General features: G+C 60.5%; 6 protein-coding genes across 6 annotated transcripts; 3 read left to right on the forward strand and 3 right to left on the reverse strand.

The window, feature by feature from the left end:
- Positions 1-7: 7 nt before the first annotated feature.
- On the forward strand, positions 8-3,455 carry SPRG_05244 (hypothetical protein). The gene is made up of 16 exons (XM_012343844.1): positions 8-139; positions 191-405; positions 449-595; positions 645-810; positions 854-960; positions 1,007-1,081; positions 1,121-1,332; positions 1,383-1,565; positions 1,611-1,694; positions 1,739-1,858; positions 1,906-2,025; positions 2,055-2,336; positions 2,380-2,697; positions 2,744-2,909; positions 2,954-3,018; positions 3,073-3,455. The coding sequence occupies exons 1-16, from the start codon at positions 84-86 to the stop codon at positions 3,376-3,378; spliced, it is 2,622 nt and encodes an 873-aa protein (XP_012199234.1). The 5' UTR covers positions 8-83; the 3' UTR covers positions 3,379-3,455.
- SPRG_05245 (hypothetical protein) lies at positions 3,435-4,459 on the reverse strand (the record flags this gene model as incomplete). The annotated part of the gene is made up of 5 exons (XM_012343845.1): positions 3,435-3,540; positions 3,590-3,724; positions 3,774-3,928; positions 3,976-4,268; positions 4,323-4,459. 5 exons carry the CDS (start codon positions 4,457-4,459, stop codon positions 3,454-3,456), a joined length of 807 nt encoding a protein of 268 aa, XP_012199235.1. The 3' UTR covers positions 3,435-3,453.
- Positions 4,460-5,018: 559 nt separating this feature from the next.
- Positions 5,019-8,096, forward strand: SPRG_05246 (hypothetical protein; the record flags this gene model as incomplete). Its single annotated transcript, XM_012343846.1, has 5 exons — positions 5,019-5,645; positions 5,692-6,238; positions 6,286-6,925; positions 6,967-7,633; positions 7,680-8,096. 5 exons carry the CDS (start codon positions 5,019-5,021, stop codon positions 8,064-8,066), a joined length of 2,868 nt encoding a protein of 955 aa, XP_012199236.1. The 3' UTR covers positions 8,067-8,096.
- Positions 8,081-9,449, reverse strand: SPRG_05247 (hypothetical protein). The gene is made up of 4 exons (XM_012343847.1): positions 9,355-9,449; positions 9,095-9,313; positions 8,478-9,040; positions 8,081-8,426 (listed from the first exon to the last, which is right to left on the reverse strand). Exons 1-4 carry the CDS (start codon positions 9,419-9,421, stop codon positions 8,115-8,117), a joined length of 1,161 nt encoding a protein of 386 aa, XP_012199237.1. The 5' UTR covers positions 9,422-9,449; the 3' UTR covers positions 8,081-8,114.
- Positions 9,450-9,498: 49 nt separating this feature from the next.
- SPRG_05248 (hypothetical protein) lies at positions 9,499-10,009 on the reverse strand (the record flags this gene model as incomplete). The annotated part of the gene is made up of 5 exons (XM_012343848.1): positions 9,499-9,628; positions 9,679-9,711; positions 9,756-9,833; positions 9,857-9,927; positions 9,976-10,009. 5 exons carry the CDS (start codon positions 10,007-10,009, stop codon positions 9,521-9,523), a joined length of 324 nt encoding a protein of 107 aa, XP_012199238.1. The 3' UTR covers positions 9,499-9,520.
- A 996-nt stretch (positions 10,010-11,005) lies between these two features.
- On the forward strand, positions 11,006-13,570 carry SPRG_05249 (hypothetical protein). Its single transcript, XM_012343849.1, has 13 exons — positions 11,006-11,441; positions 11,494-11,692; positions 11,741-11,786; positions 11,842-11,896; positions 11,949-12,050; positions 12,102-12,267; positions 12,316-12,455; positions 12,502-12,612; positions 12,666-12,728; positions 12,770-12,872; positions 12,922-13,066; positions 13,119-13,182; positions 13,227-13,570. Exons 1-13 carry the CDS (start codon positions 11,028-11,030, stop codon positions 13,530-13,532), a joined length of 1,914 nt encoding a protein of 637 aa, XP_012199239.1. The 5' UTR covers positions 11,006-11,027; the 3' UTR covers positions 13,533-13,570.
- The last annotated feature ends 97 nt before the right edge of the window (positions 13,571-13,667 follow it).

Genomic DNA, 13,667 nt, shown 5'->3' on the forward strand with positions numbered 1-13,667 from the left:
GTACGCGGAGACAGCTTTGAGAAACGGGGTTCTGCCGATAGCCATGTATCGCACACACCCCAGCCCGCAGGCCGCCGACCACCATGCTGCTCGACGCGGACCAGCGCTCGGCCATGGACTGGACCGTGGGCGTGACTGCGTACGTGTCATGTCCTCTGCCGCAGGGTGATGCCAACGATGCCATGTGTAGGTCCATCTCGGTGCTCGGCTGCCTCTTCGTGCTCGTGCGCCACTATGGCCGCGTGCGCGCCCGCGAAAAGATGGACTACTCGACGACGCTGGTGGTGGCCATGTCGGCCATGGACCTCGTCGTCGCCGTGGCCAAGCTGCCCGAGATGACGCTCGTTTCCAACAAAGTGGCGTGTGATATCCAAGCGTTCCTCATTGACTGCGGCAACATGCAAGGTATTACGCCATCTTACACACAGGCGCGGTAGTATTGGCATAGCCTGGGTCTGCTCGTCGTGCATGGCCTTTAACCTCTACCGGTGGTGCGTCAAGCGCGACTCGGACGAGAAGCTCCGCAGCCGCCACAAGTGGTACCTCGCCATCTCGATCGTGCCCGCGACAGCCATGTCCATGTGGCATTGGTGCAGTACGTTGCACATCGTTTGCTCCTGGCCTCTTGAGCGTGGGTGGCGTAGGCGGTGCGTATGGCGGCGCCGACTTTTACTGCTGGCTCTCGAGCCAGACCAAGCAGGGGCGGCTGGCCAAGATGGAGCACTTCTTCCCGCTCCTGCTCGTCTGTGCCGTCTTTAATGCACTCATGATTGGCATCGTGTGGCACAACACGTGGAAGTGGGCAAACAAGTAAGCGTGGATTGCTGCTGCCACTCGCTCTAATATGGGCTAGAGAGATGTCGGACGTCGCCTCGACCTCGTACTCGATTCTGCAAAAGCAGTTTCTGCTGTACCTTGTCTGCTCGGTGGTTCTGCTCCTCCCGAGTCTCGTCTTTCGAGGTCTTCGAAGCATCGAATCCGGTATCGCCGCAATATCCATTCGTAGGCATCCAAGCCCACGACGAGAGCCAGATTCATTTCCCACTCGTGCTGGTCGCCCAACTGACCATCAACCTCCAAGGTGCGTGCGACGTGCCCTTGCCTCGCTCACGACGCGTAGGATTCATCAATGCTGTCTTGTACGGCGGTATCTTTCACGACTGCCCGATCGCGGTCATCGCCCTCGCGTGCTGCGGCGTGAAATTGGGCTGTGACAAGAAGGACGCGCCGTCCGAAGCCAATGAGCTTTCGTTGAGTCGTTATGAGCTCCAGCGCGCCATGATCTTTGCGACCACGTTCAACTGCGGCGAGGCTGGCGTGCCCAAGAACCTCGTACCGACTTGGCATTCTCCTTGCCGTCGGCTTGACAAGGCGGCATGTAGGACGACTGGATCCCGCTTGGACACGATATCTATGTCGTCGGCCTCCAAGAATGTCTCTATTTAGACGACTACCGCGCAGCGATCCACGCCCATTTGGAGCACCAGGGTTTCCCGCGCAAGCAGCGGTCCTTCACCGCGTACTCGCGCGAGATTGGAAGTCGCAACACGGCCCTCGGCTTCCACGTACATTCATCCGACGACTCCACCTCTTTCCCATGCTTAAAGTAGGGGTTCATCGCCATCACGGTCTTTGTTGCGACCGACGACGTGAGTTCCCGCGCCTTTGAAATGCACTTGGACGCGTCGGCCAAGGTACGACGATCCCATTCGTTCGATATATCGACACGTGCGCGTAGGTCAACTGCGGCAAGTCGCTCCTCGTGGGCCGCGCATCGAACAAGGGCGCGGTCGGCTTTATGTTTCGGTACTACAACTCGACGTTTGCTGTCATCAACTGCCACCTCGCGTCCGACTCGGTCGGCTCCTTTCCATGCTATCTTCATATTTCTGAGTCTTTTTGTAGAAGACGAGCAAGCTCGAGAAGCGCAATATTGATACGAGCCATGTGCTGAACAACATGGTGCTCTCGGCGACGCACTCGGGCTTCGATGTGCCCATCATGGCCCACATACGATCGTCATGGGTGACCTCAACTACCGGCTCACGTACCAGAAGGCGTCGGCGCGCCACGTGCTCGACCTCCTCGCCTCGGTGCTCTTGCACGTCAAGAACGCCGCGCTCTCGTTCTCGGTGCAGAGCCAAATCGAGCGCTTCCACTCCATGTCGTCGTCGGCGTACTCGCTCGTGCTGTCGCCGACGCCGCAGCCGCCGCTTCTGCTCCAAGACGACGAGCACTCGAGCGTCGCGACGCTCGACAGCACCACCACGCGCGAGAATGCGTGGATGGCGCTCCTCCCGCACGACGAACTGCGTCTCTGCATGCAGCAGTCCAAAGTACAGACCTTGGTTTTCGTCCACAGTTTCTTGATTTTTGTAGATTTTTCATGATTTTGAGGAAGCGCCCATTGCGTTCGCACCGACGTACCGCCGGCAACGGGGCACGCGCATCGACCTCGAGCTCGACACGACGGCATCGCAGCTCGAGACGGTGTTTTCGCTGCACGCAGGCGCGGCCGAGCGCGTCCCGTCCTATACCGACCGCGTCCTCTTCCACTCGCTCCCCGACCTGCGCGAACGGCTCACGCCTGTCGCGTACCACAGCTGCGAGCACATCACCGTCTCGGACCATAAGCCCGTGAGCTGTCTGTTTGAGGCGTATGTGGAGCAGGGCAGTCGCTGCCTCGACTCGAATCTCGTGCGACCGACCCTGTCCCGCTACACCTAACCTTAGGTTCTCGTAGAAGGCGCAGAAGCGCTGCACTGTGACGCTGAGCCACATTGAGATCACGTGGTCGGGCCAGAACGACACGGACGTCGAGCGGGATACGTTCAAGGACGACTCGGCACCCAAGACGGACCAGTCGTCCGCGCGCAGTGGCACGACCGACTCGGTTCTTCTCATTGACGGTACCCGCGTCACTCGGTCGGTCGCGCTCACAATCTTGCACTAGACTCGGTGGAGGCCCGGGTGCTTTTTCCGCTGCCGTGTGAAGACGACTACCTGCACCAGCGACTGGTACGACGATGAACTATCTCTTTGGCGTGTCCTGACGTCGTACTACAATGCTAGCTGGAGGAGATGGCGGGGCGGCTCCAGACGCGACGCGACATGAGCTTGTACTCGAACACCAAGACGGTGAGTCTGCACCGTCTGCAGCTCAAGGGCATTGCGCAGACGACCAACACCCACCCGCGGCCGCACATGCACGTGGCCCTCGACATTGGCAAGCCCGACAAGTCGATGGGCCAGTGCGTCATCTCGCTCTCCCAAGCGTACGCGCACCACGGGTCGAGCGTTCCGTTTGGTGCGACGCTGGCGGTCGGTGGTCGGCGCACGGGTGACATTACCGGCCTCGTCACGCTCCGCATCCGCTAGCGCCGCCTCGTTGTATTCCTGTGCTGTCTCCCGCGCGACCACGGTGCTCGCGACGTCTCTTGTTATTTAAGAATCTTAGTCTTGCCACGTCGGTTTGGTCTTGGCGAGGAAGGCGCCGATGCCGTGGCGGGCGTCCTCGGCCATCATGTTGGTCCACATCACCTAGGAGCATGCGTGGAAATCGTCGATACGAAGGCGCACGGAAGCGTACCGACGACGCATACGCGTAGGCATCGCCCACTGGCATCTCGAGCTGCCGGTAGAAAGCGCGCTTTCCGAGGCGGAGTGCCGTTGGGCTCTTGGACGCGATCTGCTGTGCGAGAGCGCTCACGTGGGCGTCGAGCTCCTGCGTTCAAGGATCATGTCGGCGCGGAGGAGGTCTATCTCGCGCGTACCGCCTCGGGCACAACGTCGTTGAGGAGCCCCATGAGGACAGCGTCGTCGGCCGAGACGAGGTCGCCAGTGAGAAGCATGCGCATGGCCTGCTTCCGGCCGACGGCGCGGCCGAGCGCAACACCTGGCGTCGAGCAAAAGAGCCCAATGTTGACGCCTGCGCTGTCGCATGAAGCCGCGTGAAGAAGAGAGATCCCAATGTACCGGGCGTGCAAAACTGCGACTGGGGCGTCGCAAACGCGAGGTCACACGTCGCGACGAGCTGGCACCCCGCTGCCGTCGCGACGCCGTTGACCTTGGCGATCACGGGCTGATGCAAGGTCAGGATCGACTGCATCATGCGACTGCACGCATCGAACGTCTCCTTGAGCTCACGCGCGCCGTCGGACGATGCGAGCACTTGGTCGTTGGAGGCACAGGCCTCGCGCGCTGCGTGCATTTCCTTGAGGTTGTGCCCCGAGCAGAAGGCCGGGCCCTCCGCGCCGAGCACGACGACGCTAGACACCGACTGTCATGATGGGCTCGAGAGGTCATGGACTCTTGCGACGCACCGAACAGCGCGGTCCTCGTGGATGCTGCAGAGAGCGTCCTGGAGCTCACGGATGAGGCCAAGCCCGAGCGCATTGCGCGTCTTGGCGCTCGTGAGCGTGAGCTCGCACACACCGTCGCGCACAACCTTGGACAGCATTCCGATTCTGAGTGCTGGAAGATCGGCGTCCCATCCGGATACCATCAGCCAATCAAAAACACTTGAAGCTGGCAAGCTTCAACTACACCCGCTCACGCCCACGCCCGTCCTTCCAGTGCGACGTGCGGCCATATCGACGCACCCGCGCGCTGCCGGGTCCGAGGCCATGCAGTCGCAAGGGTCGTGGTCTGTCCCCTCCAACGCCAACTTATTTATTTTCGGCATATGCCGATTCGTACATTCTATCCGGATACCACAGCTGGGCGGAAAGTATCCAGGACACAAGAACCGACGACGACCTCATCCTCTGCACCCCACAGACGTGGCATCCTCGACGGGAAGCCGGGCTAGCGCCGTAGCAGTAAGCTATGGACTTTAACATGATACCTGCAAGGTGTATGTATTTCCTTGCTATCTGCAACGAGGACCTTTGCAAACTGTCGCTCGAATTCGAATAAAAGTGCGTCCAAGTTCGACATCCTGTGGCCGACCAATCCCGTGTCGAGCAGCCATTCACGCACGCGCCTGATTGGGCAATCTGCAGCTACAACCGCTCTCGATGGTCGACGCCTGCTGCTGCGACCGGACCGAGGCCGCGCAGAACGCGGGCCCAAGCTCGCACGACGGCGAGAGCTTGCGCCACGTCACGAGCGTCGAGTGTCTCTTCTGCCCGCGCTACAGCGTCGCCACGCTCCTGGGTGGCATCGAGCGCCTCATCTCGCTCCACTCGTCCAACCCCATCGCCGACTACTGGAAGCGCCTCATCCTCAACCCAGCCGCGATTCGCCGCGTGTTTGGTGGCATTGGCGTGCATCAAACGCTGCGGCAGGACGTCGACTATGGCATCTACCGCGACCAGTACGTCTGCTTCTTTGTCGCGACGCGGCTGTACCCGGCGTACCTGACGTGGCACACACCCGCGCCAGCAACGAAGGAAGAGTGCAGCCGGCGGCCGTCGAGCCCCGAGGCTTCAACCGAAAAGATCAATGGTCGGCTGCGCGAACGTGCAGCCTCTGCGCCCAACTGGTGGGATATCAACATCAAGCAAGGCCCGTCGCCATCGACGTTCAAGTACCCGTGGACCGAGCTCTCGATCGACGAGTGGTCCCACGCGTTTCTGGGCCTGTATCGATGCCTCTGGTGCAACGACCCACTCGACCCCATCCTTCTCGGCTTCCTCATCAAGGTATGTTGATCATCTTCCACATTGAAGAAACATCCACTCTGTGCAGATGACCAAGACGTACGTCATCTACACGCCCGTGCTCGACTTGCTCTGTCGCCTTGAAGTCGATGGCGTCGCGTGGAGCGAACGCCTCTTGTATCACTCTTACCTCGAAGACATGGCGGTCTTGGTCCACGGCCTTGTGCACCTCGGATACGCCGCCGATGCGTCCCTCCCCTTTGCCACGTCGCTCGTGCTCGGGCTCCTCAATTCGATTGGGACTGCATATGACTTCAAGGCCGCGCGGGGCGTCGCCCACGGCATGACGCAGGCGCGCATGGCCAATCACAGCAGCGTCCTCCACGGCCTCGTCACGGGCCAGTACCCGGACACGTTTACATATGTGCAGCGAGGCACGTCGCACGCCACGTCGTTCGAGGCCAACGCCGCGTACATGCAGCGCGTCATGGACGTCGAGTTGCAGGCGTGGGCGGTCGCGACGATCCTATCGCCGAATGCGCTTCCGCTGCTGAGTCCTCTCCTCGACATTAGCATCGACGAGCTCCTCTTCTGGAACGTACACGCCGACATCGCCATGAACCCGACTCCGACCGGTACGTGTGGTATTATCAATGTATCAACATCAAACGTCCTGGAGTAGTGTTTGTACTGGATGTCATCTCGGCGCTCCTCGAGCAAGTGCCGCCGACGGGTCTGGCCGAGACGGTTGTCCAACACCTCCAGCAGCTCGTGCCGATGCTCACGACCTTGATCCACATTGCCCGCTACAACCGCAAAATTACCTTTCTCGCGACCCAAGCGTCCTTCTCCGACAGCGAAGACGACGACGCCGACGACGCCGACGGATGCAGCGTCGACGGTCGGCTCGACGGTCGCTGCGCTAGCGTCACAAGTCCGCTTAAGCGCAACTGGTCGGGCGCGCTCGACTGCATTCCGCTCACGTCCAGTTATCTCCTCCTCCATGTGTTGCGCGCGATCAAAGCCATGATTGCGGCAGAGCTTTGGGACGCGACGATGGCCGACCACGACCTCGTCCCGGGGCTTCTCTCGCTCTTTGAGCTGCACCCGAACGCTAACCTGCTGCACAACGCGCTGCTCAGTATATTTCTGACGCTCCTGAACCGCCCGAACGGCAAAGCCAACAACATACTGCTGCGAAGTGCCTTCCGCCACGAGCCACTCAACCTGCTGCAGTGCATCGAGAAGGGTCTCGTCGCGCGCCACACGCCGTACCACGGCCACGTCGCTCGTCTCGGCATTCGCGTCCACCAAATCTGCAGGTACTATGCGATATGCTGACGGTGTTTGTATATGGGCGTAGTGCGCCGACGCTGCAGCAGGAGCTCGTGCGCCAGTACTGCCAGAAGAGTCCGACGTGGGCCGAGACGTCGAGCCGCCTCGTGGCCGAGCACTACAAGCAGACGGACGACGTGGCGAGTGCGTCGGGCAACCGCAAGCGCCTCGACTCGGTCGGGTCCGTCGCCAACGTCGTCGAGAAGGCAAGTGTGACGCTCCACGCAGTGACGCAGAGCCGCGAAAGCAGCAGCAGCCAAGCGTCGTGCCCGATTACCGACGCGGACCTCGACGCGTTGGACGATGCGCTCGTGAGTGAGGACGACGGCGACGTCGTCACGGGACACGTCTTTCAGCAAGTCGCTCTCGGGCAGTGGAAGAAAACGCACCTGACGCTGCACAAGAGCACGTGCTCGCTGCGCGCCGCGAGCGAGAAACCGGCGAGCAAGCTGCGGCTCTTCTCGCGCGGGAAGAAGTCGCCCGGCTTCTCGATGGTCGCCTGCCATGTGGCCGAGTGGATGGTGTACGCCAAGCAGCCCAACGCGTTTGGCCTTCAGGTCGTCGGCTTTGATACGATCAAGGAGGTCGATGTGACGCTGACGCTGGTGCTGCGGCAGCGCACGTCTCGCGACGCCTGGCTCCGTGCAATTGCGTCGGCCATTTTCATTGCAACCAAAGGCGCCGACATCAACGAGGTAGCGCTTTGTACCGCAACCCATCCACTCACGTCGAGACATGTAGGAAGCGCACTTGCGAACGGTGCGCGCCATGTACGAAGCGTCGATTAACCCGTTTCTCTTCACGCTACCACCCGGCAGCAGCACCTTTGTGCTGCAGTGCGAAGTCCCGGAAGACGTTCCGTTCTGGGGCAAGTACGCGGGGCCGGCGGGCATGGCCAAGTTCAAGGCGCTTGTCGACGCCGCGGTCACGGTGTCTGTGACGTCACTGCCCGTGCTCGAGACCATTGGACACGCCGTCTTTGCCGAGTATTCCGTCACCTTTGACACACGCACCAACGGCGTCCACTGCGTCTGCGTCTGCCGAGACATTTACACGCTCGAGCGCGGCCTCCTCGTGGGCCTCACGCGGTCGCTCGTCGACGCCGAAAAGCTCGTTGCGATTCTGTAGCCCTCGCTAACGTAAAGGAGTTCGAGTGTCATTATCGCGCAACTCGACTCAATGGGCAGCGTCGAGCCAGAGTTTGAGCTCGTCGACGCTGAGAAGCCCATCGCCCGACGTATCGAGCGTCTGCAGGACGCTCGCAATCTGTGCCGGGCCCATGGGCAACCCGAGGTCGCCGCACAGCGCTGTGAACTCGTCGGCGTCGATGTTGCCGCTGTGGTCTCTGTCGTACTCGGCAAAGAGGCGTGCGTAGCGCTCGTCGTCCGTCGACTCGAAGCCATACCGTCGTAAAAGCTCATCGCGGATCGTCGGGCGCCGCCGCGGGTCCTCCCACCGCGTCTCGTTCGTCCGAGGATTCCAAAAGTACTACGCAACGAGCTACATGTACCTCCGATGGCAGCAGCAATCGCCATCTACCTCGTGGCCGTCGTCGTCGTGCAGCGCCTGCCACTCGTCGAGCTGCGGCAAGACCGGCGGTGGCGCCTTCTTCGTTCCCGTGACTGCCTCCACGCGTCGGAGCAGCGCAGGTTTCTCCCACGTCGAGTCGCCCGTGCGCGTATCGACATAGTAGGCAGCGCCGGACGCTGCGTCCACATACACCTCGTAGATGGTCGAGAGGAAGTCGTGAAACTTGCGGCGCGCCATTTTCGCGCGGTAGTGTTGCTGCAGCTTGGTGGCGGCCGCCGTGCGCTCCGCACCCGTCGCGTTCATCGCCGAGCGCTCAATGGCGCGCGGTGGCGGCGGCTGCCTCGCCGCCTCGAGCTTGGCCGCCACCACATACATTTCCTGCTCGGAAATGTCGACCATCCATTGGCACGGCCCTGGTGTGTGGAAGCGAATCGTGGCGATCGCGTCCGACTTGTACTGGGTGACGTGGAGGTTGTGCGCCAGCGCAGGTGGTATGACGTGTCCGAGCTGCGTGCCATCGAGGTACACGAGCTGGAGGCGCTGGAGAGAATAGAGCGACGGTGGCAGTCGCCCTACGTTGTGTTAGGAGTAAGTACTAGTAGAGTGTTTGGTGGAGAACGTGAGACCGCGGAGACGCGGGTTGTCCCGCAGCTGGAGCGACCGGAGCTTCTTGAACGTGCCAAAGATATCAGGGAGCGATCCGCGGAGGTCGTTGCGACTGAGATCGAGCGCGACGAGCCGCCCTTTGTCCCACTTGGTGCCAAACCAGTCGAGCCCGACGCCTGACGACGTTTCTTGGGTCTGGTCCAGCTTGAGCCACCCGTCCTTGCGCCGCCAGCGCGAGCCTATCGCACGCTAAGCACTTCGACTCCAAGCGCAGAGCTACCATCGAGGGCGTGGAAGAGGTCGCAGAGCGCGTGAATCTCCCGCTTCTCAATGTCCAAGACGACCATGCGCTATTAATATATACACGAGTGGACGACTTCTGGCTACTTACGAAGCTCGCTATGTGCACAGAAGACAATATTTCGTTCAAACACACGTGGCAGCGACTAGAGCGTGACGTTGCTCTCCTTGTAGTGGCGCTGGAGGACGCGCGTGAGCAGCGGGGTCGCGTCGGCGGACCCGTACCACGCGATGCGAACGGCCTTGGGCTCTCTCTAGCGTCATGACGCGCATGAGCGCACGGAGATGAAGAACGCTCATGTACCTCGTAGCCGGTGGCCGTGTTGACGGCGCTCTCCTATACCAGCCAGCGTCAACCGATATATCTACGCTAAGCGCTACCTGCAGCGTCATCTCGACTAGGGACCCTTCGAGCGTCTCGGCCAGCGCTGCATCGAGCGACGGCAGCCTCTCCCGCAGCTACGACACACGAATTGAGATACGAGCTTCGGGTCGGGAGCACTCGAGGACTTTGGCGTAGCGGCTGGCCGGCGCGCCAAGAACACCTCGGCGACTACACATGCGGCGTGTGTTCCTCGACAGGTTGAGGTCATACGCGCACCTTCGTCAAAGAGGATGACGTTGAGGAGCGTCATGCCAATCGCGCAGCTGAGCTATCACGCGCATGAGCCGCAGCGACGAGCATCGAGAGGTACCACGAGCTTGTACCTCCAGATCACTTGGGTCGTCTCGTGTAGTGCCACATTGCAGAAGCGGCAATACGGTCCTAGTACGCGGCCTGTCCGAGCCTCGCGTCGGCGAGAGACGACGTACGCTGGTCGCTCTGCAGCACTCGCTGGCAGAGCCCGCAGGCGCGGTACCTAGCCCGAGGTGAGGCTCTCTGCTGCGTAGAGCTTGCACGTACAGCATCTTCTTCGTATCTGCCCGCTCGACGAGCGCGCATGGCACCAAGTTGACCTGCATGTAAGTGTTGCACGGTGCCAGCAATTATAATCGAAGACCCATGAATCGAAGTTTGAAATTCCTTGCTGGAAGTACGACGGTAGTATCTGTCGCCATGGAGCGTGTACGTGATTAAATCCCTTGACGCCGATCGCTCGTGCAATAAGACACGGCAGCAAGGCGAACGCACCTCGTCGTGGGCTAGGTTCTTGGTCCTTGTACGCAGGTTTTTGCGATTTCGCCCTAGAACTTCAACTTGGCGTTGGGCAAGCGTGGAGCTTCGGAAGGCTCAGTTGTTTCAGGCGTGCGCATGCATGGCGTCCGTTGCCTTCGCCTACAGCTAGCGACATTCGTAGCCATTGCAAGCGAAGCAGAGGCCATTTGCCCTGGCACCCGGTAGCTGCACCCAGCCGTAAAGCTGGGCTTTGAGCGATTTCGTGGGTATCAAGGTGACGCGTGAAGAATGGTTTTATTGCACTGCGCGCCTAGTACGTCTCTACAGGCAAGAGCGACGTCGCGACGCGCTTGCCTGTTTGTCGCCAGCACGTCACCTCGCTCGAGGTCAAAGTGAGGTTCCTTGCGAGAGCCGAAGTTCGAAGTTAAATAAATAAAATAGAAAGTATACTTGTTATTTGTATGGCGAGGCGCGACGTATAAAGCGTGGCCGATTGGCACTCGCAATCGGTGTTGCTCGGACGCGTTCCAAGTACGATGCTGGCCTTCCATCGCCGGGTCCTGCGACCCCAGACGCTTCGCCTCTCGGGCGCGACGGTGCTGCGGTCGCAGTCGCTCGTGCTGGCGACGTGGAAGCAGACGCACCGCGTCTCGAGCATCAAGACCATGTACCAGCAGCAGCGCTGGCTGTCGCAGTCGCGGCCTGCCTTTTCGTCGGCGGCGCCGCCGGCCACGGGCAGCTACTTTGGCTCGTACAGCGAAGAAACGGGTGAGTGGGAGCCTGAGCGTGACCACCTCGAAGGCTTCCAGAGCGACCACGTCGCGGCGAACGAGATGACCTTGCAGGCGCTCATCCGCCTCGACATCAATGGCGCCCGGCGGCTCTTCCGCAATGTGCTCCAGCACCACTACTACCACGACATGGAGATGTGGAACAAGTGGGCGACCATGGTACTGCGCCATCGCAATCCAATACGCGTCTTCCTGACAGGCGATATGACAGGAGTGGCGCGACGGCAAGGTCATGCTTGCGCGCAAGATCTTTACCAAAGCGTCCAAAATCTGCTTCAGCGCGAGTCTCTGGCAGTCGTGGGCGACGATGGAAGGCGACATTGAAAACTTCAACGAAGCACGCCGTCTCTTCAACGTCATCATTGCGGCCGACGCCGGCAAGACGACGCAGACCGCGATGGCCGGTCTCGGTGCGAACTCGATCCCTTGCTCGTGCGATGCTCAGATGGGCAGCGTAGGCTTGGCCTTGGTCGAAGATCGCAGCGGCAACACGGACAAAGCCAGGTACAGTAATCAATTGAATGGCTCTCGATCAGGTCTGAACGCCGCAAGGGGTTAGAAAGCTCTTTATCGCGTACAAGAAGAAATTTCCGGACGACATCCACTTGGCCGAGGTACAGTTGGCGGAAGGCAAACATCTCGCTTGTATCCTGATGCCTGGTATAGGCCTACGCCCTCTTCGAGGGCCGCCACGGCCACATGAAGCTCGCGCGGCAGCTCTTTACGCAAGCGACGCAAATGGCGCTCTGCACGCCCCAAGTCTTCCACGTCCGTTGGCGTGTCTGTATCAACTTGATACTGACATACACCTCGTTGTAGGCGTGGGCACAGCTCGAGTACGAACGCGGCTTTTACGGCGAGGCCGTGGTCGTCTTGGACCAAGGCCTCGAGTCGGCGCCGTACGATAAGAAGCAGTTTATGTTGCGTGCAATGAGCCTTGCAAAGCTCGGCGATGTCGATGGCGCCCGCGACGCGTTCCGCGAATGTCGGCGTTCTAATGGTATGGGCAGGCACTAAAGTGGCGTGCGTGTAGACACCAAGTTGTCGTCGATCGACGAGCGTGCGTACAATGCGTTCGCGCAGTTTGAAGACGGTCTTGGCAACCACGGCGCAGCGCTCAAGATCTACCATACCGTGCTCAAGCACAACCCGGGGAGCATCTCAAACATCACGGTAGAAGGCGTCGCGTCCATATCTCGTGAGTGCATATGGATCCTAGTCGCTGGCGTACCTTCATCTTCGCACGGACGCCCAGCATGGCCTCGACGACGCGCGCGAGACATTCTCGACCGGCGTCGCCATGGTCCCCGACAGTGCGCAGCTGTGGCACGTACGACCATCTCTTGCATTGTGCAAACCATCGACTCAACGACTATGGACTAGAACTGGGGCATTCTGGAAGAGAAGCACGGCGATGTGGATCGGGCCAAAGAGTACTACGAAAAGGTATGTTCTTCGTCTACCGTCTCCTTCATGCAGGTGGATAGGCGACGCACCTCTCGCCGTGGTCGGCGAGCTACTGGTGCTCGTTGGCCAAGATGGAGGCCAAGCGCGGCAATATCGAGTCGGCTCGCGTTGTCTTGGACCTTGGTGATGATCGTTGATGTCATGTCAAGTCGACCTCATGCGCGAGCCTTAGCGACGCAGCAGTGCAGCAACCGTGTGATGCTACTCACGACGTTGGCCAAGATCGAGCGACGCGCCAAGAACACAAAGCGAGCTCGGGACGCGTGCACGGCCGCCCTCAAGGTCGACAAGAAGCGGGCCGCGACGTGGAACCTCCGGTACAACTTCGCCTCTGAATCGTACTCGGACAATGAGTTTTGCGATGCGTAGTGCCCTGGTCGAGATGCCGCACCACCCCGAGAAGGCCAAGAACCTCATCGAGAGCGCGCTCAAGGTGCGCATGCGAGGAGACGCAGCGCTCATGGAATCTGTTCGTAGCTCATTCCGACGCACGACCACATGAGCTGGAGCATCCTTTTGTGCACGTACGGCCGCGCCCACGCCGCGCTCGGCGACTACCAGAACGCCATGATTGCGTTCAAAGAGTCCATTCGCCTCCACGAGCGCAACCCAGCCACGTACGAGTACCTCGCCGAGTTCCTCGTGCAAATCGGCCACGTGGACGAAGCCATCAAGCAGCTGCGCCTCCTCACGCTCATTTGCCCCGCCGAGCGGGTCGCGAGTGTCGAAGCGCGCTTGCGCGAGCTCGAGCCGCCGGCTGCGGCCGAGAGCGCCGAGGCATAAGCATGGATCCACATCGTGTTAAGGTCTCTGTTTCTGACTCTTGTCGCAGTCCAGTCGGACCAAGGTTAGGCGCGACTTGGTATGTCTTGCAAGAATGGTCTCGAGGTCTAGAAAGCGGCATCAGACACTGGATGC

This window comes from Saprolegnia parasitica (genome assembly GCF_000151545.1).
Source record: "Saprolegnia parasitica CBS 223.65 unplaced genomic scaffold supercont2.15, whole genome shotgun sequence".
NCBI lineage: Eukaryota > Oomycota > Saprolegniomycetes > Saprolegniales > Saprolegniaceae > Saprolegnia > Saprolegnia parasitica.

Bases quoted from the DNA above. Each gene is read 5' to 3' on its own strand.
- SPRG_05247 (XM_012343847.1), bottom strand. From the start codon at position 9,421: ATGGTCGTCTTGGACATTGAGAAGCGGGAGATTCACGCGCTCTGCGAC. The intron at 9,041-9,094 runs GTCTCACGTTCT...AACACAACGTAG, and splicing joins GGACAACCCGCGTCTCCGCG to GGCGACTGCCACCGTCGCTC. The intron at 8,427-8,477 runs GTAGATGGCGAT...CTCGTTGCGTAG, and splicing joins ACGACGACGACGGCCACGAG to TACTTTTGGAATCCTCGGAC.
- SPRG_05249 (XM_012343849.1), top strand. From the start codon at position 11,028: ATGCTGGCCTTCCATCGCCGGGTCCTGCGACCCCAGACGCTTCGCCTC. The intron at 12,456-12,501 runs GTAGAAGGCGTC...TATGGATCCTAG, and splicing joins GGAGCATCTCAAACATCACG to TCGCTGGCGTACCTTCATCT. The intron at 12,613-12,665 runs GTACGACCATCT...ACTATGGACTAG, and splicing joins ACAGTGCGCAGCTGTGGCAC to AACTGGGGCATTCTGGAAGA.
- SPRG_05244 (XM_012343844.1), top strand. From the start codon at position 84: ATGCTGCTCGACGCGGACCAGCGCTCGGCCATGGACTGGACCGTGGGC. The intron at 811-853 runs GTAAGCGTGGAT...AATATGGGCTAG, and splicing joins ACGTGGAAGTGGGCAAACAA to AGAGATGTCGGACGTCGCCT. The intron at 2,026-2,054 runs GTGACCTCAACT...CTCACGTACCAG, and splicing joins CCCACATACGATCGTCATGG to AAGGCGTCGGCGCGCCACGT.